The 27,618-nt window shown below is 32.6% G+C and overlaps 1 protein-coding gene across 2 annotated transcripts in view; it reads left to right on the top strand.

Annotated features, from left to right (window-relative positions):
* The first annotated feature begins 2,804 nt into the window (after positions 1-2,804).
* LOC130441951 (neprilysin-2) overlaps positions 2,805-27,618 on the top strand; it is a 74,924-nt gene continuing 50,110 nt past the window's right edge. Inside the window, exon 1 of one of the 2 annotated variants that reach the window (XM_056775873.1) lies at positions 2,805-3,222. In XM_056775873.1, coding sequence (XP_056631851.1) covers positions 3,182-3,222 — 41 coding nt within the window. In that variant the 5' untranslated portion in view covers positions 2,805-3,181. The remainder of the gene's footprint in view (positions 3,223-27,618) is intronic. The other variant, XM_056775872.1, reaches the window with a different exon arrangement.

Raw genomic sequence — 27,618 nt, 5'->3', positions numbered from 1 at the left:
AGGGAAGCGGAAATTATATATTACACCACAAGATACGAAAGTTGAATTTTCACCTTTCAGCTCGTGTACTATATACGATTTTTCTTCATACGTCGGTTGAATGTACGCACTTTTTTGCAGGGACGAAAATTGAATATTTACTTTCGCCTCGGGTATTATGACGCACAGGGCTGTAATTTCAACATTTGATCCTTGTAGTGTAATGCGTGCTTATACTTCTTATAGGGAGTAAGGGTCGTATCATACTAGCGGATTAAGACCGTTTCTAAAGCGGATCTGGCACGCCACGAGATCGCTGCGAATAGCAGCATGAACGCCATTTTGTGAGGTCGCGTACAAGCGCCAACCCAATAATATTAACGAAGTATAATTACTTAAATATCTGTTGTGTATTTATTTAATGTTTCTTCACTGATAATCTTAAATGTGTGTCTTCATGTCTTAAGTCAGTTTGTATCAGATGCATCAACTCATAAAATGTCGGTTTTGACATTCTCAGGTAAGTACGAAGTTTTCTCGGATTATTTTTTATTCGTTTACAAAACAACACAAAGTAGTCACTGTTTTCAATTCCATTAATTGATAATGGGTCCTCTCCGGCGTTTTCGAAGTTACACAGCCAACAGTAGTATTTCCTCCTCGGAATCCATTTTGTTAATGAGTGTATTGTGCGCTACAAACACGCGACGAATACGTTGCGATTGTGCGACACGTCCGCGACGTCGCACATAGGGAAAAATGGAAATCGTTTGTGCCAAAATCGTAAATCTCAGGATCGGCTTGACTTAGGAATTTGAAATTTTTACAGCAGATAGCTTATATAATTAGGAATACGAGAAAAATACTCCGATTACTTCGAGGTCATGTTTTGACCTTGAAAAAAATTGACAAAGCTCAACATTTTTTGAAAATTTTTGGTTTTTGCCCTGAAATATCATTATTATGTTACTAAACCCATAAGTTATTTACATATTTGGAAAGCTGACGGAATGACGGTTCTAAATCCATACTTCAAATTTTTTTTTTATTTTTAGATCCTACGTAACAATTGTCCAAACTTGGCTTTGCAAAGTTGTTATATTTTTTGATTTTATGAGGCAAAATTTTGTTTAAAAATTCTTGTGATACATGATTTCGATGTATTTTTTGCCGCGGAACATGATGGCGCTATCAATTTTGCCATAGAACATACCTAAAAAGCGCTAAATGTAAAAAAGTACATTTAGATACGGTTTTTCGGCTCTAGGTACATTCTATGATAAAAATGATAACGGAAAAAGTACACTGAAAACGTCTATTATATTATTTTTAATACAATTATTAAGATATATATCACTGAAAACTATATCATGTTTTCAGTGATAAACCTATAGAAAATCAAAACAGTGATGAGGATACATTCAGCGACGCAGAACATCAGGGTACAAATAAATTGTGGATAATGTCGATCTGGGTGAAAAATTTCCATATCTGGTACTTACATTTTATTTTTATATTGAAATAGATACATTACGCATGTTAAAATTTTTTAATGCAATAATTTGTTTCATAAAATTATATTAAAATATTCATGTAATACATATTTTTAAGAGTAAGGAAAACCACATTGTATTTTATACAAAAATATATAGTAATTATAAAGTTTTCAGTGATATACCCATATCTTAAAAATTGTATTAAAAATAATATGACAGACGTTTTCTGTGTACTTTGTACGTTATCATTTTTATCATAGAATTTACCTAGAAAAACTAGAGCCGAAAACCCGTATCTAAATGTACTTTTTTACATTTAGCGCTTTTTAGGTATGTTCTATGCTAAAACTAATAGCGCCATCATGTTCCGCGGCAAAAAATACATCGAAATCATGTTTCACATGATATTTTGAACAAATTTTTGCTTCATAAAATCAAAAAATATAACAACTTTGCATAGCCAAGTTTGGAGAATTATTGCGTAGGATCTAAAAATTAAAAAAAAAATTTTGAAGAATGGATTTAGAACCGTCATTCCGTCAGCTTTCCAAATATATAAACAACTTATGGGTTTAGTAACATAATAATGAAATTTCAGGGCAAAAACCAAAAATTTTCAAAAAATGTTGAAGTTTGTCAATTTTTTTCAAGGTCAAAACATGACCTCGAAGTAATCGGAGTATTTTTCTCGTATTCCTAATTACATAAGCTATCTGCTGTAAAAATTTCAAATTCCTAAGTCAAGCCGATCCTGGGATTTACGATTTTGGCAAAAATAATTTCTATTTTTCCCTATGTGCGTCGTCGCGACTCAGCCGCTCGCAAACCGCTAGTGTGATGAGACTGTTATGTTAAACTTTCGTAATTTCGACTGAGATATGAAGAAAATTCATCTTTGTAACGTGGGAGTGCCTTTTCTTCCCTTGAACTATATCATTGTTATACAAATAGTACAGTTTCGGAAACAAATCGGGAGATTATTGGTTTTTGGATTTTTATTTGATCAAAAACGCGTTGAAATTTTGGTTTCCCAGCTTTGGTCTTATTTTTTACATTAAATACGTCAAATAAACAAAGTGAAAAAAAAAATATTAAAATTTAATTTATATGTCCAAAAATACAGTTGATTCCACTTCCAAATAATAATCTTATATTATTAAGAGAATTTAAGACTCGGTAACGAAAAACAATGTTAAAACACCCAGTATATTTTTTTTCGGATCAATTTAGTAATCTTAAATTGTAACTGATTATTCGATCAAAAGAATTAATATTAATTTCATAAAATTTGAAGTACTTTATTTATTATCAATTAATATTTAAAACTCTGTGAAAAAAGTTTCTTTGGGATTCACACTAGCACGTCTGGTTAAACTCGAATATGAACAAAAATTCACTCATTGTTTCCCCAAAATGTGTTATTTTATTTGGAGGGGATTTGTAAAGTATTATATAGACCGTTGAGATGCCTCACTAGCGCTTCTGACAGTTTTTACTTCGAAGCGAAGTCGATTCTTTCTTCCTCATTCAAACATCGTGTTTGTTGTCGCTCGTTAAAATACGCAATTTCAGATCTTTGGAGATATCGGAATATTTTATTCGCTTCAACTTAATTCGGAATGAATGTTTAGAACGACGCCGAAAGTTAATTTTATGGTGATTTTGTGATTATTTTTTTATTTATTTAATCAGTGTAGTGGATTTTTATGGATGAAATGACGTCCAGTGTCAAACAGACCGTTATAAAGTAAGTTTATTATTTTTGTTTGTTTTCTGTATAATTGTAAAATATAATGATAATTATTATAAAAAGTAGTGGTGAATTCTAGATAGAGAGATACATTAATCATTGTTAAAAAGTTCAAACCACAAGTTTTTGTCGCAAAATACTATTTTTAGTTATTTTTAAAAATAAATAACGAAAACAGTATAATTGAGTTTATACGTATGAAATTTACATAAAATCTTCACAAAACCTTCACTTTTTCATCATATTTTGTACGATTTATTTGGAAACAAATTTTATTTATTATATACTGGTTTACCAGTTTACTATTATCTGTGTGGAATTTATAATGAACAAAAACGATTATTAACTGACGATCTCTGTTTTCAAAAGACCAATTTTTTTTCAATGATAGTTAGTGAGATATAGGGTATTAAATAAATACGAGATGACACAAAACTTGGATTATTTTTGTTCAAAATACTGTCCTTGGCTAGCAATGTACTTATCTCAACGTTAAATCCATGCCTAGTAGTATTTCTGAAAGGCTTGTTTCGGATTAGCTCTCATTTGGTTTGTCCTGACATTCTTAAGGTCTGGAGTAATGCAAAAATTGGTGAGAAAGACACATGTGGATAGAAAAAAATCTAAATGAATATAGTAACCTCCAGAAATTGTTAAACTATGTTAGACAATATAGAAGTCACAAGTTAGCTAGCTTCGAGTTGAAGATGAGGTGGGTTCTGCAGATGTAAAGACGATCAGAAAAGTTGTGGTAAGCACTCAAGTTATTGTCACAACTTCCAAGCATTTTTGCTTGAAAGGATATAAGGGTATAATGAAAAAAACAGACACTCAGTGTCAGAAGTTGATAATATCGATACAAAAGTTATTATACTTAAATAAAGTTTCAAGTAGTTGATATTTTTGAGTTATGTAGTAAATGGACTCTAATTGCCTCTTTACCAATCAATCAACTATTTCGTAGTAAAAAGCGGAGCCAGAATGAACTGATTTTAATACCAAAAACTAGAATTCGAAATTATAAACCGGAAAAGGCCATAAGCTAAGACTAACAAGTAGAAACTCTAAAAAAACCAAGCAATAAATACGATATGTGTTTATATAAGTTCGGTATATTATTTCATTAAAAACAAAATAGAAAGATTACACAAATCTTGGATAATTTTTGTTCAAAATACTGTCCTTGGCTAGCAATGTACTTATCTCAACGTTAAATCCATTTTAAGAAGTATTTCTGAAAGGCTTTTTTCGGAATAGCTCTCATCTGCTTTGTCTTGGTGTTCTGAAGGTCTGGAACGACGCTAAAGCTGGTAAGTAAGGTACATGTGGACAGAAACAAAATCGAAATGGATATAGTAACCTCCAGTGATTGTTAAAGTATTTTAGACAATATAGTAGCCGCTAGCTTCGAGTTGAAGAAAAGGTGGGTTCTGCAGATGTAAAAACGATCAGAAAAGTTGTGGTAAGCACTCAAGTTATTGCCACAACTTCTCAGTATTTTTGCTTGGATAGATATAAGTCATTATACTATTATAAAGTTACAAAGCCCAGTTTCCGTGAGAAGCAGGAATCTGATTGCCTTTTTACTAATCAATCAACAATTTTGTAGTGAAAAGCGGAGACAGGATGAACTGATTCTACTAACAAAAACTAGGATTCGAAATTAAAAACAGAAAAAGACCATAAGGTAAGACCAACAAGTAGAAAAAGCCACGAATAAATCCTCCACACTATTGTAATAAGTTATAATAACTGTTTTAATCCGTGTAAAATTACTTTATTTGGTATACAGTTACATGTATAAACATATACATACTAGAACGTATGTTTCCCCTTAATTTCTACTTTTCTATACGTAAACCTCATTTGATCTTTGAACGACTTTCTCTGAACTAATATGTAAAAATCGTGCTTTCACAAGTATATAACTAATATGTATTTATCGGAATCCGTACTTCGAGGTTCTTTTTTCCTTTTTGGGACTGTCGTTATAAATGTATCTCTAACGAGTTCAAGGTAGCGGCTAAGCTGTCAAAGAGTTTCCAATCCCCAGAAAAAGACTAGCAATAACCATAATCGTTGAGCACTATCTTATATATTAAAAAAATTGATGATTTCCATTCCGAGTCCGTTCAGGCATCCTACCCCACCGATTTGCTTAATTTTTTTTTTCAATGAAAGGTATTGATGCACAGATCAGCCATCAACCATCGGATTTCATCTAATTTTCACCATTCTCAAGTTATACTCAAATGTGATTTCCCCCTGTACATTACTTATGGGAGTTTTTCACATACACACGTTCTATCCTCAATATCTCAGGATCTAATGTAGCTACAGAGTTAGTTTTGATTTAAGACCACTCGCTGAAACATCCTCTTTCTTTTGAGTTTTTGAACACTTAAATCAGTTGAGTTGGAGAGGAGCTAGGCGCGGAGCGGACATTCAATGCGGAGTTATGGATTTTTGTAGGTTTTTGGCAATTTTTCTACATTCAAAGAACCATATTTCAGGTTCTAATATAGCTACAGAGTTAGTTTTGATTTAAGACCACTCGCTGAAACATCCTCTTTCTTTTGAGTTTTTGAACACTTAAATCAGTTGAGTTGGAGAGGAGCTAGGCGCGGAGCGGACATTCAATGCGGAGTTATGGATTTTTGTAGGTTTTTGGCAATTTTTCTACATTCAAAGATCTATATCTCAGGTTCTAATACAGCTACAGAGTTGTATGTAGCCCTATCACGTGGGAAATCGTTCAAAAATGTCAAGGTAGAGATTAAACCAGAGAGTCGACGCACAGCTAATGTTGTTTGGAAGGAAGTATTGTGAAATTACATAGTCTATTGTATTATGAACCATGTAGAAATGATGGCTGATTTTTTGACCGTGCCCCGATACTTTTTGTATACCTTTGATAACATAAGTATTGATTAATTTTATGACGAAGCTATAATTATCCACATAGTCACTGCTGCCGAGCAACACGGGTCCGGACTAGTAAAAATTATTCTACATTCAAATTTCTCCCCTTCAATATACTCGCTTCCCCTCGCCACACACCTATCCATACTTTTTTCCATTGATCGAAGCAGTGCTGGAAGTTTTCTTTGGGGAGTGTCTTTAGGAGCTCTGCCGTTTTTTGCTTTACCGCTTCCATCGACTCAAATCGGGTCCCTTTCAAAACAGATATTTTTTTAACCTTTCAAGTAAATCTGAGCAGACCCGTTGACGCAAGAGCTTTTGGTCACAATTCCAATTTTTCTAACCGTTTCGTTATCGGCATTTACAGCCTCGGCAATCATCCGGATGCTTATTCGACGATCTGCACGCACAATTTGGTTGATTTTTGTCACTGGTTCCGGAGTTGAAACAATCACAGGCGACCTGGGCGCTGGTCATCTTCAGTGCTGTCTCGGCCCTCACTAAAGCTCTTACACCACTCAAAAACACGCGCACGAGATAGAGAATTGTCCCCATATGTCTTTTGCAACAATTTATAGCACTAAGTCGGAGTTTTTTTTCAATTTAACGAGAAATTTGAGACACATGGTTTGCCCCACGAGAAAAAAACACGTTCGTTTCAAATTGCTACTGCACAAATACTATAATAGTGACGGAAACGTGTTTTGAGATGTGCATAGACAAGATATTTAGATACCCAACGCACTACTCGTTTTTCATCCCACCCGTCTAGGGCGCCCTCTAGGCGCGCAGTCTCGTTATTTAATAGCCAAACCTTGTATGACAAAGTTATCAAATTATTAATAAAATTTATTAATAATATATTGAAATAATAAAACTCTTAATCCATTATTGACAATATTCAATGAGGAGTTATGGATTTTTGTAGGTTTTTGGTAATTTTTCTACATTCAAAGATCTATATCTCAGATTCTAATATAGCTACAGAGTTCGTTTTGATTTAAGAACACTCGCTGAAATACCTTCTTTCTTTTGAATTTTTGAACACTTAAATCGGTTGAGTTGGAGAGGAGCTAGGCGCGGACATTCAATGTGGAGTTATGGACTTTTGTAGGTTTTTGGCAATTTATAATGATTTCTGATACTTATTTAATGGATTCGATGCGAGCGAAGCCGCGGGTAAAAGCTAGTTTCTTTGTATTCCTTATGGAGCTGTTTCGCGCCAAACGACTGTCGCTAGAATCGTTTATGGTGATCGTATGTCTTGAAAAGTCGTTCAGGAAAATCGTTAGTAGCCAACGATATTCCGTTGTGAAAAGATCACGCGCATCAACTACTTCATTTTCTGATGAGGATGATGAAATTCTTCTCGAGGAAGTGGCAAATCATCCCTCACTAAGACAGTTATCACACGCGTTTGATTTCTATTATTTCTATTATTTTCGAATAGTTGTTGTTACAGGGTACAGATTGCTGTTATATCATTTTTTGTGGAATCGAATTGTTCAACATAAAGACGGAAAAATTAGGAAAATTTTATTATAGGTTTACGTAGATGGATAGTTATCAATTTTTGATATAGTTTCCCTTCATTTTTGAGCTTGAACAGACGTTGTTTTTTGGCTCTTATCATCCCATACGTATTTAAGTAACAATTTTTACGTCTACTAACTCATACTGTTCAATAACACAATATTTCTGTGGAATGAAGTAACTGCATATTAAAACATGCGCCCAGTGGAAAATTGACGATTCGCAGTTGCACTGAGCAAAATGTTTAACAATTATTATCGTTCAACGGTTAGAAGTATCACGATTATGGTTAAACGACCATTGTGCCAGCACGTACCTTAAACCTGCATTTTTTTAGTTGTTAAGTATGATCTTTCCTAATCCAATTTAGATTCTAATCCACATAATATCTACAATTTTGTTTATTTTCCTCGTTCAACATAAACATATTATATTAATCGTTTATGTCTAGTTGAAATAAAGTTTCTACACAAAATTGTAGTTTTCTTTCAGGATCGTCTTTGATAATTACTGGAGGTTTAAATGTTTGTCAGGATGCAATTTATTTACTTTCAGGAATCGTACTACTGACGACTAAAGCCAATATCATTAGATATGGTAGAGATGCTGAAGATTTTCTTCAGCAGATAGTAGTGGTAGTATTACATTTTTTTGATATCTATGAAAAATTCTTTCTCACTTACTTTTTCCCTAAATTTTGCTATATGGGTGACTCAATAGGTGCTTAACTTCAATTGCTTTTGCTCTATCTCCCTACTATAAAATTGATAGGAACTAATAAATGCATTATATAGTTTTCCCTGTTTACTTTTTGGCAGCGATAAATTTTGATCAGATCACAAGTTTGAAGGTGACAATCCACGAAAACTTTCTAAATACATGGAACTGGCGATTAATTTCTCTGTTACAAACGTTCAAACAATCAATTATTCTAACACGGAAGCAGATAAAACCAAAATCAAAAGAAAGTTGACAAACTCGTCACACCTTCTATAAATAAGTTCTTTTGGAAATATTGAAATTTTATAACCACGAGCCGCCACTGACTTCAGTTATAAATTAACCAGCTATAGTTCTTCAAATATCAATTGCAGATTATAAAAACCCTTGCCGACAATTTTGTTTGATCTACTATAGGCGTATATAACTCTTTTTATAAATTTGTTAATTTTATAAATACTTTTGAAAATATGTATATATGTATATAATAATAATTATTATACCTCGTTAACTTGTTACAACTGAATATTAAATTGTAGAACGTAAATAGATGAGTGGAATGTACCTGCCTGTAAGGGAGTTTGGTTTAAACAGGGTACCAGACGTGAACTGATCCCTTTTTGTACCCCATTCGTTTTTGTTTCTGGTAAAAAAAATTTCAAAGCAAAAACCACAAAGGAAAATAAATTCTTTGCAAATCAAGAAAAACAAAACAGATTTCAATTCTTAAGTATCTTTTTAAATAATAATGGTAGTCATAATTGTAAAGAGGGTGATGCCACATCCTCATCTTCGTTTTAGATAACATGTTCAACACAGTTTTTCCAAAGCTATTGGCGGTCGGCTGCAAGAACTTTCTTCACGAGCTCTGGAGACTGATTATATTTTCGTAATTCTGATTTTACGTGTGCCTATGTTAACTTTATGGAGTTGAATATGCAGTAGTAAGGAGACCTTTAGACTTTAGACCTTTGATAACAGTAAGCAATTCTTTTGTTGGGCCTTTTTCACGATCGCTGACAGGAATAGGAATATTTTTTTCAGACTTAAATGCTAAAATTTGAGCTTTGTTAGTACTACTGGTGGAATGTTAGGGAAAAGCTGTTCATTAAGCCACTTTTCAAATAATTCTGCTATCATATATACATGATGATCATCTACACAGTTTTTTTAGCAGATATTAATAAAATATTAAGCACGATACTGTCTTTGCTTCCAGCGTGTACTATTATACTGCGTTTTCTTTTAGAACATAGTCCATTCAAACCTAGCATCTGAAGTTAACACTAAAATTTGATTTTTGGCTGTTTCCCTAATCTAATTATGTATCACACAACATGACTTTACGATTATAATAACTTTTCTTGAAGATGTTACGCCTTAAAAATACCCGGAAACGATTTATTAAAATTCCAAATCAATTTTCTATTATTCTTTTCACTCGACATAATTTACAATTAAACACACTCGGGTTGTGATAGGTCTCTAATAGATACTCTTTTAAAAAAAAGGCTTTCTCATAGTAAGAGGTTAAATTTTGAGATATGGCAACACTGATGTGAATATGTGACATCTGTCATTGCTATCATGAAGTTTGACATTTTTACTGGTGGATTTGTTTACAGATACATGAAGTCATCATTACAAGAAACTTTAAAGGAAATTATACGGGTGGAATAAACTTTATTGAAATTCGTTCATCTATCAAATCGCCCTCGTATGTACGATATTTCTTCTTATGTATTTTTTTTTTATTTAAAAAAAAAGGATCCTAATTTGCGTTTATTCTGAATTTATACCGAAATTAATGGTAATAATAATATCATCTCTGTAATTTGAAAATAAATTTATTAAAAATTATAATGAGCATTAAAATCCCGTTAAGTATTTGAATCGCGTCCAAAAAAAAAACTAATACTTATGAATTTTATCGCCAATTTTTCACAATATTACCGCTACTAAGATGTTAAGTCAACTTGTTTTTAAAAGGTTTTTTAAGAACCGAAAAAAAATCTTAAAGACCCGTTAAATTGAATTATTAACTGGATAAATTTGCACAGACATTAACCTGCTTTCGTTTAATATTTACAGCAAAATAAATAAATAACGTTACAAAATTCATTAATGCCAACGAAATATTGATAACAGTAAGAAAATTGTCAGTGTCGGGTCCTAAATGAGGCTTCAAAACTACTGATCAATCACATTTTAAGAAACTTATGGATTTTGTAGTCATGTAGTCATAGAAGTTCAGCGTTTTTGAATTTTGGTTTTCACTTTGGTTTGATGTTTGTTTGTTATTGAGTGAATCCGCAATCTCGCGATACAAGTTTTGTTTTGAATCCTTTTCAAACTCAAAACCCACACTTAAAACGGATGTATCATATCGTTTTAGAGTGTAAATCTGCTAAATCCATTTTTGGTTTCAATTGACTTATGAATACCATTCGAAAGGAAAAGTTCGTTATCCTGGGAGTCAGCAGAATTTGTTAAAACTACTCTTTGGGATTTTGTCATTCCTCTACTCATTGTAGTTTTCTTCTGAATATTGAAATTTTATTTGTATCTTTATTTACTTTTATGTTTGTTTTTTAGTTTTTACAAGCTTTTGTCTACAAATTGCGACAATTTTTTCACAATAAAACATTTCTCTCTCCCTCTAATTGCTTGTCTATGATTTTCCTTTGTCGTGTACTTTAGTGCCGCATTTATCAATGTTATGATGCCTAAATTTTCTAACCAAGTGAAAGTAAATTTTAATTCAATTAACGTATTTAGAGCAAAGATTGTTTGAAAATTCATTTTTATATAGTGTCATTATAAATAGTCTGTTAAGAAACGTTTCTGATGTTTGTTTCTATCTCTCAATTATTAATAATAAATAACATCACTGTTTTGAAACATATATCTAGACGAATTTTCAATTTATTTATCAGCAGATATATGATTTACTATATTTACTACTTGCGTGATTAATGAGATGTTCAATGCCATTTAAATTTACACTAACTATAGGAAATATAACAATATAACTAACGTGTTATTATATTGTATCGATGACGGCTAAATCTCCGTTGTTTTTTCAACAATATCATACACGGTGTTTCAAAAGAAGGTGATCCCCCTCTCTGGGATAGATTCCATTGTGTGTACCGTTTTCGGAATATTTTCATTCGAAAATTATTTTATTTCTTCAACGCCCTTTATCTTAAATACGGATGGCGCTTCCTAACCTAACTTAACCAAATATTTTTCAGTTTTTCTATGTATCACCTTTTTAGAAACACCCTATATAGAACAAGCTGTAGAACATTTTCTTTGATGAAAGTCAAACAGCGTTATTTTTAATTTGCAAAAAACGCTTTTTGGTTTTTTGGTTTAGAGCTTTGAATCTGGTGGAACAATCGGAGTTCCTCCAATTTAGTGGTTAATCCGAGGAAATTAAGAAATATTTAATAATTGGATATATTTTCAGAATTCATTTTTTGATTTATAGCGTTCAAATTTTAAGAAAAAAGAAGCATTTAAAAATTTTATATTGACGTTAAAGTTTATTTTCGGATATTAACAGCCTACTCCACAGAACATACCCTAAGAAGACATTCAAACTTAGTTGTTGTTCAGTGGAAACAACACGGCGGATTTTCGATGCAATGCCCTCAATGGTAGGTGGCAAAACTAATCTATTTTCGCGGTTCATTTAAATTTATAACAAAGAATATCTACTGTAATTTATTTTATTCATTTACATCCAGTTCCGATTTCGCAGATTCCTGAATTCATGATAAACAAACTCCTTAGAACTGGGACAGGTTTTTTTCAAAATGATATTTACATATATTTTCAAATAAACCCAGGAAAATTAGTAGACATAGAAATAAAAATTCCAATGAAGAATAATTTGATTCTAGGCAGATGTCTGTATTGTATGTGATGTAGTTCTTCACCACTACTTGTGTATAATGCTCCTGCTTCTTCTAAGGAATGTATTGAGGCAAATGTATGTAAGCCTTTGATAGAACCTTCCAAGGTTCTAAAAATAGTTGGACAAGCTTGTATTATTGTCTTTTACGGTTAAAAATTAACACCATATCTAAGTTGGCGTTCCATCTTTTTTACATACAGATCAGCTGCCAAACCAAGATTATTTCACACTATAGTTTGCAATTCCGTAAATCCCGGAAGTAGTTAATTACCATCCTGAAATCTTCGGTATATATAATAGGCTAGGATTCCGGGACTCGGTAGGTCTAGAACAATCAGTTTCTTCACCACACAAATTATTTCCTCAACATTTCCTCTTAGTTTGATTTGATTTGATGATTTTCTTCATCATGCCAGTTTAAATTCTCTTAATTAGCTTAGAAATTAAATTTAGTAACATAAATAAATATAAATACTCCCCCCTCATAAAGAAAAAGAAAAGAGAAACATCAAAATAATCAATTATGAGGAGCTCTTTTTAGACCTCTATTCATTGATAATGTTTTAACTGGTAAGAATTTACTTCAAGAAATTATCTATTAATAACAATTAGTTCGGAAAATCGATTTAATGTGGTTGGTAATATACCAACAAGGTCAAGGTTTACCACATTACTTTCTTCAGTGGAAAACTATCGAAATTGTAGTTCTCCTGGTAGATGAATTGGTCAAATAGATAAGATGCGTAGGCCACAACTATCGCATGACTTAGCGCCTGTAGATTTATTCCTGCAGAGGTGTCTTAAATCAATTGATTACAAAAGAAAACCTCAAGATTTGGAATATTGGACGAGAAAAATAACTGTTACTTGTAGAGATATTCGACCAGAAATTTTTCAAAACTCTAACAGTATTCTGAACATTTAATAAAACATGATACTTTTTAGTTATTCTCGAAAAAGTACTAAAAAGAAAGGTTTTTAGAATTTAATGGTTGTGACCGCCCCTGTTGGAATTTTGATGCAATTTTTGAATTTTCTTTAGGGTACAAAATATAAAGGGTGGTACATTTTGAAATCTACTCGATCGTGAATGCGCGCATTAAAACAGCGATGCTTTTTCACCTGAAATATACGTTTTGAGGTACACGTGGCAAATTTCCGAAATTATAATGAGATCATGTATCTGAATAAATAATAATTTTCCGCTTTCTCCTCATTTTCTCAGGAACTAATTATCCAATATTGGTTAGGTTAGGTTAGGTGAGATTAGATTAGGTTAGGTTAGGTTAGGTTACAATTGAGGCAATCCTTTTATAGATATTAGATATCTTATTAAGTAACTCGAATTGCTTTAATAATTTTCGAGGCATAAACAAAGAAATAAGCAAAACTCGTGTTTTGTAATGAATCGATATTTGCATCATTGTTATTCCACTTGTCACAATAAAGAAGTTTTAAATCCCTACAGCTTGGCCTATAATATCGACGGCTTAACATCAAACTTTGGTAATAAACGGTATAGTGATAACCTTTCAACAAAGTATTTATTCTTTTTGGATTTCTAAGGCTAATTAGCTATTAAATTAATTGATGATGATTAATATATACATTGTCTTATCATGTCCTGATTAAGTATTTTTATACGAGGGTTTCTTTTTTAGTTTTATACTCTTGTCAGCAAGATAATAACATAATTAATTATTATTATAAATAGAACAGGGTGATCACTTTTATTACTACAACTTTGTGTTGTGTAAATAAATTCACTATTATGATATCTTGTTGTAGTATTTTTTCAATTATTTATTATTGCTATGATTCCTATTCAATAGTTTTGTATTATTTTTTTAACAAACTGAGGCTATCAAAAATAAAACTTGTCAAAAAACCAAGTCTCCCTTACGGGACCTTCTGTCTTAAGTTAAAATGTAATTAGCTTATCTAACAACATCTTTATATTGAAAAGGAAAAAGTCGAAAATAGCCTGAGCTGCTTCGAAAAAAGGATAGTACGGTCGTGCCGCTTTTTTTGCTCGATTTGGCGGGGGCACTGCTGTCCCATATAGGAGCCCAAAAACTTGGACAACGGAATGAAGCCTGGGACGCTACTGGGCAGCCAAAGTTAAGCGCACTAGCCTGGGTCAAGTCTGGTTAGTCGAGCATTGGCCCTAGACTGGCGAGCCTAATTGGCCATTCAATGGGAACCCAGACTTGGGTCAAATCTGGGTAACATAGCCTTGACCCAAGCCTGATAAGCCTAACGTTGGCCGTTCTATGGGAACTCAGACTTGAGCAAGATCTGAGTAACCCGGGGTCTTTGACAAAAAGATCCCAATCTCATTTCGACGTTAGCAGAGAAGGTTAAGTCCCCAACTTTATGCTTAATATGTTTATGTCTACCGTCGATAAGATAAATCGTGTTTTTATCGGCTGTTTTTCACTTAGCTTTTAATTCATAATTCAATTCTTTATAAACAATGTCTAGTTCATTTCGAAGAGTTAAGGAGTGAGGAGTGCTAAACAAAATAAAGAATACGAAGAAAATAATTCAAGTGTGAGTGAAACAAATTCAAAAAAGGATTCCATTAATAACATTTGTGTTAGTGACAATAGTGATTTATCGCTGTGTGACAATGATTTTGTTATTCTGATACTACTAATCAGGTAGTTAGTTATTGATTCTAACGATGATAATGACAGTAATTATCTGCTCCCTAATGAAGTCCCTCAAAATGTAGAAGAAGCCATTGAACCAAAACGGACTCTCAGTGAAAATCTTCAGTAATTCAAGAAAAGTAATAATTTACAATTATAATTATTACGATTCTGATAATCGATAATTTAGAAAAAAATAGTTATATCAAATATTGACTAGTTAGCTTGTCACTGTGATGCAATAGAAAATAAAAAATAAAAATAATTAAAATATAATTCATATCTGTTATAATTATGAGTTTATAAGCAGCTGTAACAACCAAACACGTCTCAGACCTAGGAACAAAGGTCCCTAATGATAACCACAAAGCCTGGCACATTGTTATCATCCCGGTCTTTAGCCAATGTTGTACCAAGAAGGGCTTAAAAGCTTGGCCCAGTCTTGACTAGCACACACGGTCCAGTTAAGGCAACCATGCATGGACCAGCCTTGGCAGTGATGCTTGGGCCTGGAACCATCTTATCATTTCAGACATTTACCACGGCTGGGCCAAGCCAGGCTTACAAGCGTCGTGGGCCAAAGTTGCACAGCCTTGCGCTAAGCTTGACCCATATTTGGCCCCGTTGTTTCTTTTTGTATTGGGTGCTCCCGGATAGTAGTTCTAGATAGGTTTTCTCCACCTTATATTGCAAATAAACAATTATTTTGACGCTGTTGAAGAACGTTAATAACAAAAGGTATTATTAAGTGATATGAGTGTTAATAATACAATGGATTTGAAAACGGTGTCGGGTTTAAATTTGTAAATGAATGGACACGCAGTAACCATAAATTTTGCAATTTACCGCACGTCTTTAGCACTCATAATAGAGCTGATATAAATTTTTAAAAGTGTAGTATTTTTTTTCTACACCCACATGTATATTATCCATTTTCTGCGCAATTTACAAAATGGAAATGTGGGCCATTTTGGTTAACTGAACGGATATGATTTCATATACATCCTAGAATGTATATGAAATCTACCAATCAGCATCTACGTTTAGTACCCGTCAACTCTTCTTTTTTTTCAATTCTAAAGTAACGTCAAAATAAATTGTCAAAATATTTCTATGGTTTAAAAAAAAAATGAGTGAAAAATGAAATTAACACTAGAAATTGTATAAATAGTTAAAAATGAGTTCGATCTAAAATATTTGTAGAAAAAAGCAGCAGAAATTAGTTACGAGTCAATTTTGTACCAGATTTAAAAGAAATATTTACAAAAGCTTTATATGAACGTGTGTGGATAAGTGTGAACTTGAAGTGTCAAGAAAACTGAAATTCCGATAAGACATTCACTTCACATATTCAATTTCTAGTAATTCTGTGTTTTGTTTGTTTTTGTTATTAACAGAACTAGTACCTTTGAGACTATTTTCCTCATTTGGCGAAATAATACAGTCCATTAATTTACAACACAGCAGCCAATCAAGAAATTATTTTGCATAGGAGGGTTTTTAATATCGTATATTTTCGAAAAACACCAAGGACATATACTTAAAATATGGTGTTAATGCCGAAACTGAATTATCTCCAATTTAAATTGTTATTACTTCTTTATCATCTTGCTAAAAATATAAGTAAACCAATTATCGTTAAATTTTAGTTGTTTATTTTAAAAATTTTCAAACGGATGACTACGTGTAATAATGGTTTTCCGATTTTAACGCTTTTCTTATTTCTTTTATTTTTTTTTTGGTATTTGAAAACTTTTGAGATTTTCATAATAACTTTGAGTTCCCATACAGCGGGAAAGTTTTTTCCATATTATTATTTATATTAATAGAAACAGAAATAGAAAAAGTATAAAGAATTCTAAGAAAGGGGTAAAACGAAGAATGTAATTTTGAAGAAGTTGAGTACATACTCAAAGCGGAGTATGTACAAAACGTGCTGTGTTGAATCTTGAGTGCTAACCCAGAAGAGAACTGAAAAAATGGAAGTGTGGGAGAGGACAAAGATTAGAAAAATACTGGGGGGTGTGAAAATAGAGATAAAAAACAATCGCTGAACTGAAAGACATTTATAACGAGCTTAATATAGGGTGTTCCGGGAATTGATGCAAAAAATTCGGCAGTGAGTGGATGACGTGAATATAATGCTGTGGCATGAAAGAAATTTCTCATAAGACCCCTTTGAAATAAATCTACAATACTATCTGAGGACCAGGGGTGGCTCATGCCAAATGGTTAACAATGCATAACTTTTACAGGTACAAGGTACTGTTGATTTACTCGATAAAATTTATAGTTTAGGAGATATGTAGATTTTTAGATCGTTGTACAAGTCATGGAAACCGTTTGCCATAAAGAGACATTCTGAAGAAAATTATCATAAATTGTAATTATTTATTGAAAATACTTACAGAAGGTGTTAAAACACAATCAAAGATTTCTAATTGAACTGCATACTGTCGAATATCGTGTTATCTAAATAAGGAAAATATTGATAAAGAAGCTATAATAAATGTTCGAAGTGGAAACCTTGTACATCTACACACTTCCGGAGTCTACGAAGGATATTTCTTTGAACTTGGAAAAGCAAACATTAGTAGTACGTACTATCGATTATATTACTGGAATACGGAAAAACTTGAAAAAGATTAATAATTAAAATATGAAAAATAACATTTTTCCCCTGAATTAAATACAATGGATTCATTTTGTTGGGGCTATCTTGGAAGCTGGGTATATGCAACACCAGTAAACAAAAATAACTAAAAGATCGATAAAACCAACTTCCATTGGGATGCTATAAGGTAGAATCTTGGAATGCTCTTCCAAGTTTGAGACGATCTTTCCGGACAAAGCCTTAATGCAACTAAGCTCGAAACATTGCGAATTAAAGGACTAACGAAGAACAAGAAATTGTATGCGAAGAGCGCCGCGTTAGTATCGTTTGACCACGTGTTTCTCTCCGGAAGTTTTCGTTATGTAGCTAACAAAGTTTTTCGGCAGTATGCAGTTCAATAGCAAATGTTTGAATGTGTTTTAATACCTCTCCTGTGAGTAAATTTAATAAATAATTACAATTTATGATAATTTTCTTCAGAATGTCTCTTTATGGCGAACGGTTTCCTTGATATGTACAACGATTGAAAAATCTACATATCTACTAAACCAAAAATTTTATCGAGTACCTTTTTGTTAAGAAATCTTTAAATTGTACAAGTTGTCCTTATAAAAGTTATGGATTGTTAACTATTGGGCATGAGTCGCCCCTAGTCTTAAAATAGTATTGTAGAATTATTTATTTCGTCAAATTCCATTAAAAATTCATAATGTTCGAATGTATAATATAGAAAATATATAAATTTTGATTTCGCATCTTTAAACAACTATAGTTCAGAAACGAGGGGTCGCATCAGAAAATTTTCTAATGTTATGCATTATTTTCACGTCATTTACGAATTGTTTACACCCTGTATTAAACAAGTAGTTAGAGTCAGGTGATTGGGTCACATGTATAAAATAAATGCTGAATATAGAATAGAATAGCACAAATGGAAGGAGAGGGACTCAGAAGGATGCTGAAAAAATGGATAAGAGAGGCGGAGAGTAATATCTGAAAAATCCAAACCACCTTTTTAAAAATAGACATACCGGCACCCATTTTCCACAGATCTTTCTGTAAACCAAGATTTTACCCTAAATATCATTATCAAATGAGTTGTCCAGGGCTTCTACTAAATCTCTTTCGATTAATCGATGATCCTGAATACTCATATCCTGTATTTTCGCTTTATTTTCTGCTGCGAACCACTCTTTAGATATTCCTCTCGTAGATAGACTTGTACAGCCACTTTTAGCTTAAGAAATCCATATTTCTACTGTTCAAATCGTAAGTCAAAAGCTCTTGTACACTTTGAGAATCGTCCTTGAGTTTGTTTTGATGCTAAATCTTCGACAACTAAGACTCAAACTCAAATCGTGAATATATGAATGAGTTGATCACTCTTAATGAACCCTCACACGTGTTTATAAATATGTAGTACCACTTTGAAAAACAACCGATTAAATAAATGACAAAAACTCAGTTTTAATACGGATAAAAATTTTAACGTGATATTTATTTTATCTTGCAGTTCACTTGTTAACAGTGTTATCCTTCTCCTTTAATAATTTACTAACTCAAATCTCAATCTCCCTTACTCTGATTGCTTCAAAATTGAATTAAACAGATTCTCTCGTTTTCATGTTGAAGTAGATATCTAATTTTAATTTCGAATCATAATTATGTGGAAAGTGCTTTGAATAACGGTTTTATTCAACAAATATATTTTCTCGAGTCAAAAACAGATCAACGGCTTGAATCTCTCCAGTTTTCAAGTGAGGAAATTGTGTGTGACTGAGAATTAACTTATAAAACAGAATAGTTGAAAATTTATTATGGTATCGTTTGGAGATTGGACACTCTGTATTAACCTCGGCGGATAAACCAAGAAATAGTAAACGTTATAAAAACTCGGCTCGGATACCTGAAGCAAATTAATGAAGAGTAAAAAAAAGTGAAGAATAGAAGGAAGAAGATGGATTGGACGCCACCAAAGAAGGTGCTAAGATGATGTAGAACAAGGCCTAAAGTAAAGCTGTATGATAAAGAGCTACGTGGCTGTACTCTCGAGGTCCAATGGAGATTCAGTTAGATTTGATCTTCATATCTATTAATGAGATTTTGGAATGTGATGATGATACTGAAACGGCTGATCTTTTTACAGTTACATTGCATCGACTAGTTTTAGAAAAAAGCTATTCGTTTTTATAAGTGAAGAAAAGAATAAAAACTATACAAAAAATGCTAAAAAAGACAACATTTACTGATGTTGAATACATTAGTTACATAAACCGCTCGTCTACAAATTATATAAATATTATACATGAGAAGACATATCACATCATTCCGAGAATTTATTATATTGTTATAAAGTGTAGATGCTTTTAATTGTGGTGTAATCAAGATACATTCCTTGTTCATCTTGTTGTTGTATAATTAAAATGTTTACGAGGATGTATCGGCATCTGGTTAGCCTATACCAGTTCCATGCATAAACAAAATGAAAATGCATAAAAAAGCCAGAGTTACGCAATAAATTAAAAGAAAAAAGATGTCCACCGAAATTGTGAAAATCGAAAAATTGGAGTATCGAGCCATCATCAAGTACCTGTATTTAAAAGGGTTCAGACGTAAGCAGATTTACAAAGATATGTTTAATACCCTTGGTGATCAACGTCCTTCGTATGCGACCGTGTAAAATTGGACTACAAGCTTCAAAAGAGGTAAATTTTCCGTTGAAGATGATGACCGATGGGGAAGGCCAGTTTCTGTGTCTTTACCCGAAAATATCGATTCAGTTCATGACATGATTTCATCAGACCGTCGAATTGGGCTAAAACGGATATTTGAAGCACTGAATATTTCATACGATCGCGTTCATTATATAGTTCACGTCAATTTGGACATGAGAAAAATGCTGCAAAATGGATCCCCAAATGTTTGACCAAAATCGTGCAAGGGTAAAAGCATCGCGTTCGATCTGCGCTCGATTTGAAACGATGTAGACTTCTTAAACCGAATTGTTACTATGGATGAGACTTGAGTACATTTGTATGATCCAGAAATAAAGCAACGATCGATGGAATGGCGACACTCTGGTTCTCCAAGACCTAAGAAGTTTCGTGTCCAAAAATCCGGTTCAGTTTTTTGGGATTGTCATGGAGTAATCATGATTGATTTTTGGATAGGGGTAGAACAATAACTGCAGATTACTATTCGACATAATTGACCACTCTACGAGAGAAAATTAAAGAGAAAAGAAGCGGAAAGCTATCCAAAGGTGTTTTGTTTTTGCAGGGCAACGCCCCTGCACACAAATCTCATGTTACCATGCAAAAAATTCATGATTTAGTGTTTGAATTACTAGAACACCCCCCTTATTCACCATATTTGGCTCCGTCCGATTATCATCTTTTTCCTCAACTGAAAAAAAGTTTAAAAAGTCGTAAAAGAGGAGGTCTGGTCTGCAAAGCAAGAAGAAACATTTTTTTTAAAGGTTTAGAGACGTTGTAGGTTCACTTTACTAAATTTATCCAATCAAAAGGAGAATATGTTGAGTAATAAAATATTTTCACATTGAAATTTTGTTTGGTTCTCTAGTAGGCTAAGAATTTTTCAATATTTCCTCGTAAATAAATTGCTTTCTTAAAAGTTATTTTTTTAACAGGAAATCATAGTTCAAGCGTTGTTTCTTTAAGGATAGAAATAACATTATGACCAGTTTAACAGAAACTATATTTTTTACAACTGAACAAAAATCATAAGTTTATGATTAGATTATTAATTTATAAAGATGACGGGACGCAGACATCTGACGGTGCCGTTCAAAAGTTAATGTAGTAGAAACTATTGAAAATTATACTTAATCTAAGTAGTTTCATGTAAACTTCTTTGCTAGAACGGAAAGTGATATGGAAAATGAAAATCATGAAAGATCCTGTCAATAATCAAGTTCACAGCATTTGCTACCCAAGTCAAAATCCAATAGTTTCAGCTTCCAAAACTACAATATCACGTGCCGAATATAAATTATAAATGTAAGGAATAAATATTGGATCCTATACCAGCTACACCTTTAATTTTAACATTGTATTAATAAATACACCTTATAATTGTGATATTTACTTCTACTCGTTGAATAAACCATAAATGGATTGGTTATGTACACGATAGCTAACTTAACTGACTTCACTTTTGCGTTTCAAAGTAATAAATCAAATTTTGGTGCCTGGAAATTGGTCAAAATCAATATGATACTAAAATCTGAAATAAAAGCAAGAAAAGTGTGTTCCTATAGGCCGATAAGCCTACTGCATGTTCAGCAAAGCTTATAAGAAGTTATAATAGAAACAACTAACTAAGAAAATGATGCCACATCAATAAAATGAATAAGACTTAAACTCCAAAAGACATTGCTCTGCTATTTTTTTTATATTACTTAAGCTTTTGATAGGACTGCAATTCAAATCGAAGAAGCTTCTATCTCATCCCCATTGCTTCCTGTTAATATCCTACTTGATACCTATAAATTTCGGCGTTCCCCAAGGGAGCGTCCTTGGTCTGATACTCCATATCTTATTCACAAAAGACTTTCAACAACAATCCACCATGGCAGCTACATATGCAGTCGATATTGTTATACCGGCATCTCACATCAGCCTCCAAACAAATCTAAATATGAATCAAAGCTTACTAAAATTATGGCGCATGATAGTTAATGAAATTAAATCCCAGTATTCAACATTTACGTTGCGTACAGAATCATGTCCTCCTATATATATTAGCAACTGCAAACTTAAAGAAGATGCCAAAGATCTTGGCATGTACTCAGACTTCCGTCATACTAAGAAAAAGCATATATTTACCAAACGCAAGCCATATCTGTTGGATTATTGGCCGAGGAACTAAACTGTCTATCCCTAAACGTCCAAATAGACGTATCGGATCCAGGGGTGGGGTACCACCAGAATAACCAATATAAACAATTTAAGAAGGTTTCAAAAGAATGTGCTACGCTCCATCCTTGATGCGCTTCAACGAGGTGATTCATCATGATATTCCCTTAGAACAGTCTAGGAAACCATATATCTTTTTAGTTCGTGCACACTTATGTATTAGACAATTTAATGTACCTACGCTATGACAATGAAGTGTTTTAATTATAATGACTATTGCCATCCGATAAAACTTAAAGAAATGAAAACATGGCAATAACGTGATGAACAGCATACAAAAGATATAAATTATTTTGAAATAAACTGGATGATACTGACAATTTTGATTTTTCATACAAAGCATGTAGCATTTACGCTCAAGAGGACAGGGAGTGTGTGTAGTTTTTTCACGCGGATAAAAGTAACCGACTTTCCATGGGCAACGCTGGAAGCAAAACATTCGTCGAATGATATGCACACGATGCCTCCAATCATACCAGCGTCCAACATTGGAAGCATTGGACGCATCGTGTGATACCGGCTTTAGTGAATAATATTGAACGCACGCATACTCTACCTGAACTAGTTACAAATCTTGTGAACTATGGAGAGTGGAGGTAAGGAGAACTTTCTCGGTATGTAAAAAAAAGTCCTTAAACAGTGTCCGTACTATTGCAATGTAATAAATGAAGTGTAACAATAAATTTTAACATTTATGAGGTATATATTAATTTGTCTATTAAGAAATCACTCCACCGAATTGCTTGCGAGCGCTCTTGTGGAAAGTTATTATTTTTCGCTTTCAGATGGACACATTAGAGAGTTATAACAAAAAAATTGTCCTTAAATCTACCTTTTATACTGGTAAACAAGGTTAGGTTATTTTAGGTTAGTGCGGGTAACCTAGATCCAGTTCGGGGTTCACTCGGAGGCCTATTATGTTAACTCTTTATTTTAGACGATTCAAAAACTTAGTTAACTAGCTAACCACTCTCTTATAACTTATTTTTTTGGATATTGAAAAGAGAATCAATGTAACAGGAAATATTTTTTCTTATAATACATTGAGATCGGTTTCCAATAGAATTTATAAGAATAAAAATATTTCAAGATAAAAAATAATCAATATATAAAACGTATATCAGGAATTTTTTAATAATTTTCTTTGAGAATGTGCTTTGTACTTTTTACTAAAAACTACATTTTTGCATATATATGTGGAAATTATAATATATGCAAATGTAATTAAACGAAGTTTTTAAATAAGAGAATAATAATGATAACAAAATATTCAAAATATTCTTTTTAAGCGATAATCAAACTATTTGCTGTATTAAACAAATTTTAATAATTAGTAAATTGTAAAAGTAAACAATTAGATATTATCGGTAAAATGATAATCACCTTGCATAATTACACTAATTATATAGGGTGAATAAAACCCAATGAAGCAGTGCTATTATCGAATTGCAATAATTTTTATAAATATAGACGAAGTTATAATACCTAACATCTACAGGGTGAGGCGTATTTCTCCCTCAACAGATTCGTGCTACTCGACAATTTTTCTCACTTGTTGTACAATACAGAGTGTTCCGGGACTTGATGATGTAGATGACGTGAAAATAATGATGTGACATGAAGAAAATTTTCTCATATCACCCCTCGTTTCTGAGTTATAGGCATTTAAAGTTGCGAAATCAGAGCTTATATATTTTCTAAATTATACGTTCGAACACTATCAATTTTAAAAGGATGATTACGTATGTCCATGCAGTCTGTTTCAAGGAATAATTTTCGATAGTTGCGTTAAATCTTCTAATATCTCAAATAAGTGATTGCTTAAAAAATCCAGGTACATATAACCATTTAAATTTCCAAGTAGAATGTTATAACCTATTAATTTGTTACCTAAAGCTGCCACCCAAACATTAACTTTAAAGGAGTGTTGGTAGTGTGATACATTTAAAAAAATTTGGATCGAGGGCTGTCCATTTTTGTAATGTTGAGTTTTTTAACTTTATATCTTGTCTGTAATGATGAGGATGTTGCTCTTTAAGTATTCCCCAAGTACTTGAAGAGGATGTAGTTGTTTGTCTTGCCAACGCTAACTGTTGGATATTCATCAACTAAATTTAAAATCATATTTTCTTCATTAATAGTTCTTGTTGTTGTTGGCCTACCAGAATGTATTTTTTGGATCTAACATTTCCAGTTTCTCAAAAACATAGTTCATGGTTCATTCATGAAATTTTTATCAACTCAACTATTAATGAATGGAAAACTTGCAGAAAATGCTGCTGTTCTGTAGAATTCAAAGTTGAATAATTATGGGTACTCATCTATTGGGGGCATTGGTATAAAACAAACAGAAGTTTGAGTCCCAGAACCCCAATACATGATCATCAAATTGTTGATTGTTTCATACTAACATCTCCAATAGATCAGTGCCCATACTTATTTAACTTTGAAACACAAGATCGTATACCGGTTACACTGGATTTTTGTGAAACGTTACAAGAAACGAAAGCCATCAGGCCCAATTTTTTAAAATGTATCCGTGGTATCGATGGGGTCCATTTACGCGACAAAAATTTTCAATTCAAATAATGCTCACTAATTAATAATAATAATTAATAACTTTATCAACGGCAACGTTTATCACTTCATAATTTTCAAAGCAAAATATTCCGGAAACGGATCACTGCATCGAGTTTTTTCAAGAGTAACTTTGTTTAAAAAATAATAAATCTAATAAATCTAATATTTAAAAAGTGGATGTTCAATACTACTTGGTACGTGTAACCGTGTAACTAGCGCCCTCTATGAGAGTCAGACATAAAATTCATTGGATGTATCAACTTCCAAATCATATTCGTCGCCCTTCATTTTGAATACGGATGGCGTTACGAAAATTTTTTACCGAGCAAATATTTTCAGTTTTCTATGAATCCTAGAGTCGGAAACACTTTCTTTTGATACACCCTGTATATGCCCTATATAAAAGTATGAAAAATATTGTATTATGGTTTCTATTTCACTATTACTATATATATATGGAAATTATCAGGCTGTAACAACATTGACATTTTTTATTTTCTAATTATATTATGATAGTTAAATATTATTTCCAAATCTTCATTGATTTCTGCTTCTTCGAATTTGGGTAGTTTTCGTATTCGAAATTTGGGTTGAACTCATGCATTTTGATTTGAGTTTTTCATTGAATCAAAGCTATTTGTGTTTCTTTCCAGTTTTTTTTTCAAAAATTATTAGTGTGTTTGTTTCTACATTTCTTGAATTCATTTCTATTCATTTTAATTCATATATTAATAGGAATATTCCATAATTCCAATACCCTGTTTTGTGGTTTTTACGCTTGAAAGAGATTTTCCAATTTGTTTTTTAAACTATTGTTATAAAGGAGTGTATTAAATTATAAAATAGTATGCTTTGGGTCTTTGCCAAGTACAATTTGAGAAATTGAGAGTTGTGGTGGAAAAAAGGGTTTCCATCATCGTTTCCACAAATTAGTGCCAAAAGATAAATATATATTCACTCATATTTCACAAGAATTGGAATGTCTCACAGACGAATATTTGAGACAAATGTAGAATTTCATTTTTTAATCTTATTTTCTTTGCTCAATGCGTTTTTCTAATTTAATGTGTAGTTTTGAGAAAACTAAACGGCTTGTCTTATAAATGATATCTACTAGATACCTATGATAGATATAATATAAAACACTTGATAAGCAAGCCGTTTTTTGATCTTTCAGTGTACGAGGATGACGCTTTTTTTTTCTGAGATATTCATAGTCTTTATAGAAACCACGTACATTAATACTTTCAAAAAATCTATGTCTAAACTGCTCGATTCTCGTACTGCTCTAACAATTTACAACTCGTTGTTCGAATTGCTATGGTTTGCCTTTCTTGGGATCTTGTAGTTTGCATTCCTTCTAATCTATCTTCAAATTACAAAAAATGACCTATTCGTTACATTTATCGTAGAACCCCCGCTCTTTATCTACATTTTAGAATCCGTTTGTTTAGTTCGCAAACACTTTCACAACTCAACTGAGAGACCCATTCATAGCTACCCTACTAGAAGAAAATATTTGGTCATTTAATTAACAATACCCACTTCTGATCTGGTGAAAAATTCGGAGATGCAGAAAATATTCATAATCTTTTTAGGAACCACCTACATCAATGCTTTCGTCAAGAAACGTTACACAAGTAAATATTTTTCCGTTTAAAGAAGAACCAGAAATACATGGCAGAATCAGGCGAATAGGGTGGATGCTTATTACTCTTACATTAAATGATGATGATCTTCAGGTATAATTGACAGATTTTTGCTTTTTCGTCATTGTTGGTATATCTCCGACACACATGGCTCTCCTGGTCGATAGGAATAACATAAAATGGATGTATCATTTTAGTCAGAAAACACAGAGAATAACTAACCGTGCGCTTTATGGAAAGGGGCCTAATACAGAAGTGCCCTTATTCAAAACGTTAAGAAACATTTGATCAACAATAATTTTCAAGAAACGGACCCGTTAACCGGTGATCTCACGCCTTCACACATTCCTACTACATCGAATAGAGAATAGCTCACCGAACCAATCCTTGTGGAAAGAGAAATAGGACAGGGCGACTCACTCCTTTTCAACATAATTATGGAAGAAATAATAAAGCAAGTACACAGATTGAACGGATACAAAATGGGTGACCGCTATATTACAATCCTGTGCTATGCTGACGATGCTGTGCTGGTTGCAGAAAACGAAGACGACCTCCAAAGGCTGCTATATCTCTTTAATTGCACAGCAAAATCTCTGAATATGATGATTTCCACCTCCAAAACAGAAAGCCTGACAACATCAAAAATACCTCTTAGATGCAAGCTGGTGGTAGACCCCAAAATAATTCAGGAATAAATGAAATTCAAATATCTGGGTATAGAACTATCCGGATATGGTGATATTGAGACAGAGGTAAGGCAGCAAATAATAAAAACAGCAAAAGCAGCCGGATGTCTGAACGACACATATGGATAAACAAATACGTAAGTATTGAGGCCAAGTCAAGAACCTAAAAA

This window comes from Diorhabda sublineata, chromosome 3 (assembly GCF_026230105.1).
Source record: "Diorhabda sublineata isolate icDioSubl1.1 chromosome 3, icDioSubl1.1, whole genome shotgun sequence".
Lineage (NCBI taxonomy): Eukaryota > Metazoa > Arthropoda > Insecta > Coleoptera > Chrysomelidae > Diorhabda > Diorhabda sublineata.
Note: the sequence above shows the minus strand (reverse complement) of the source record. Positions and strands in the feature narration are given on the sequence as shown.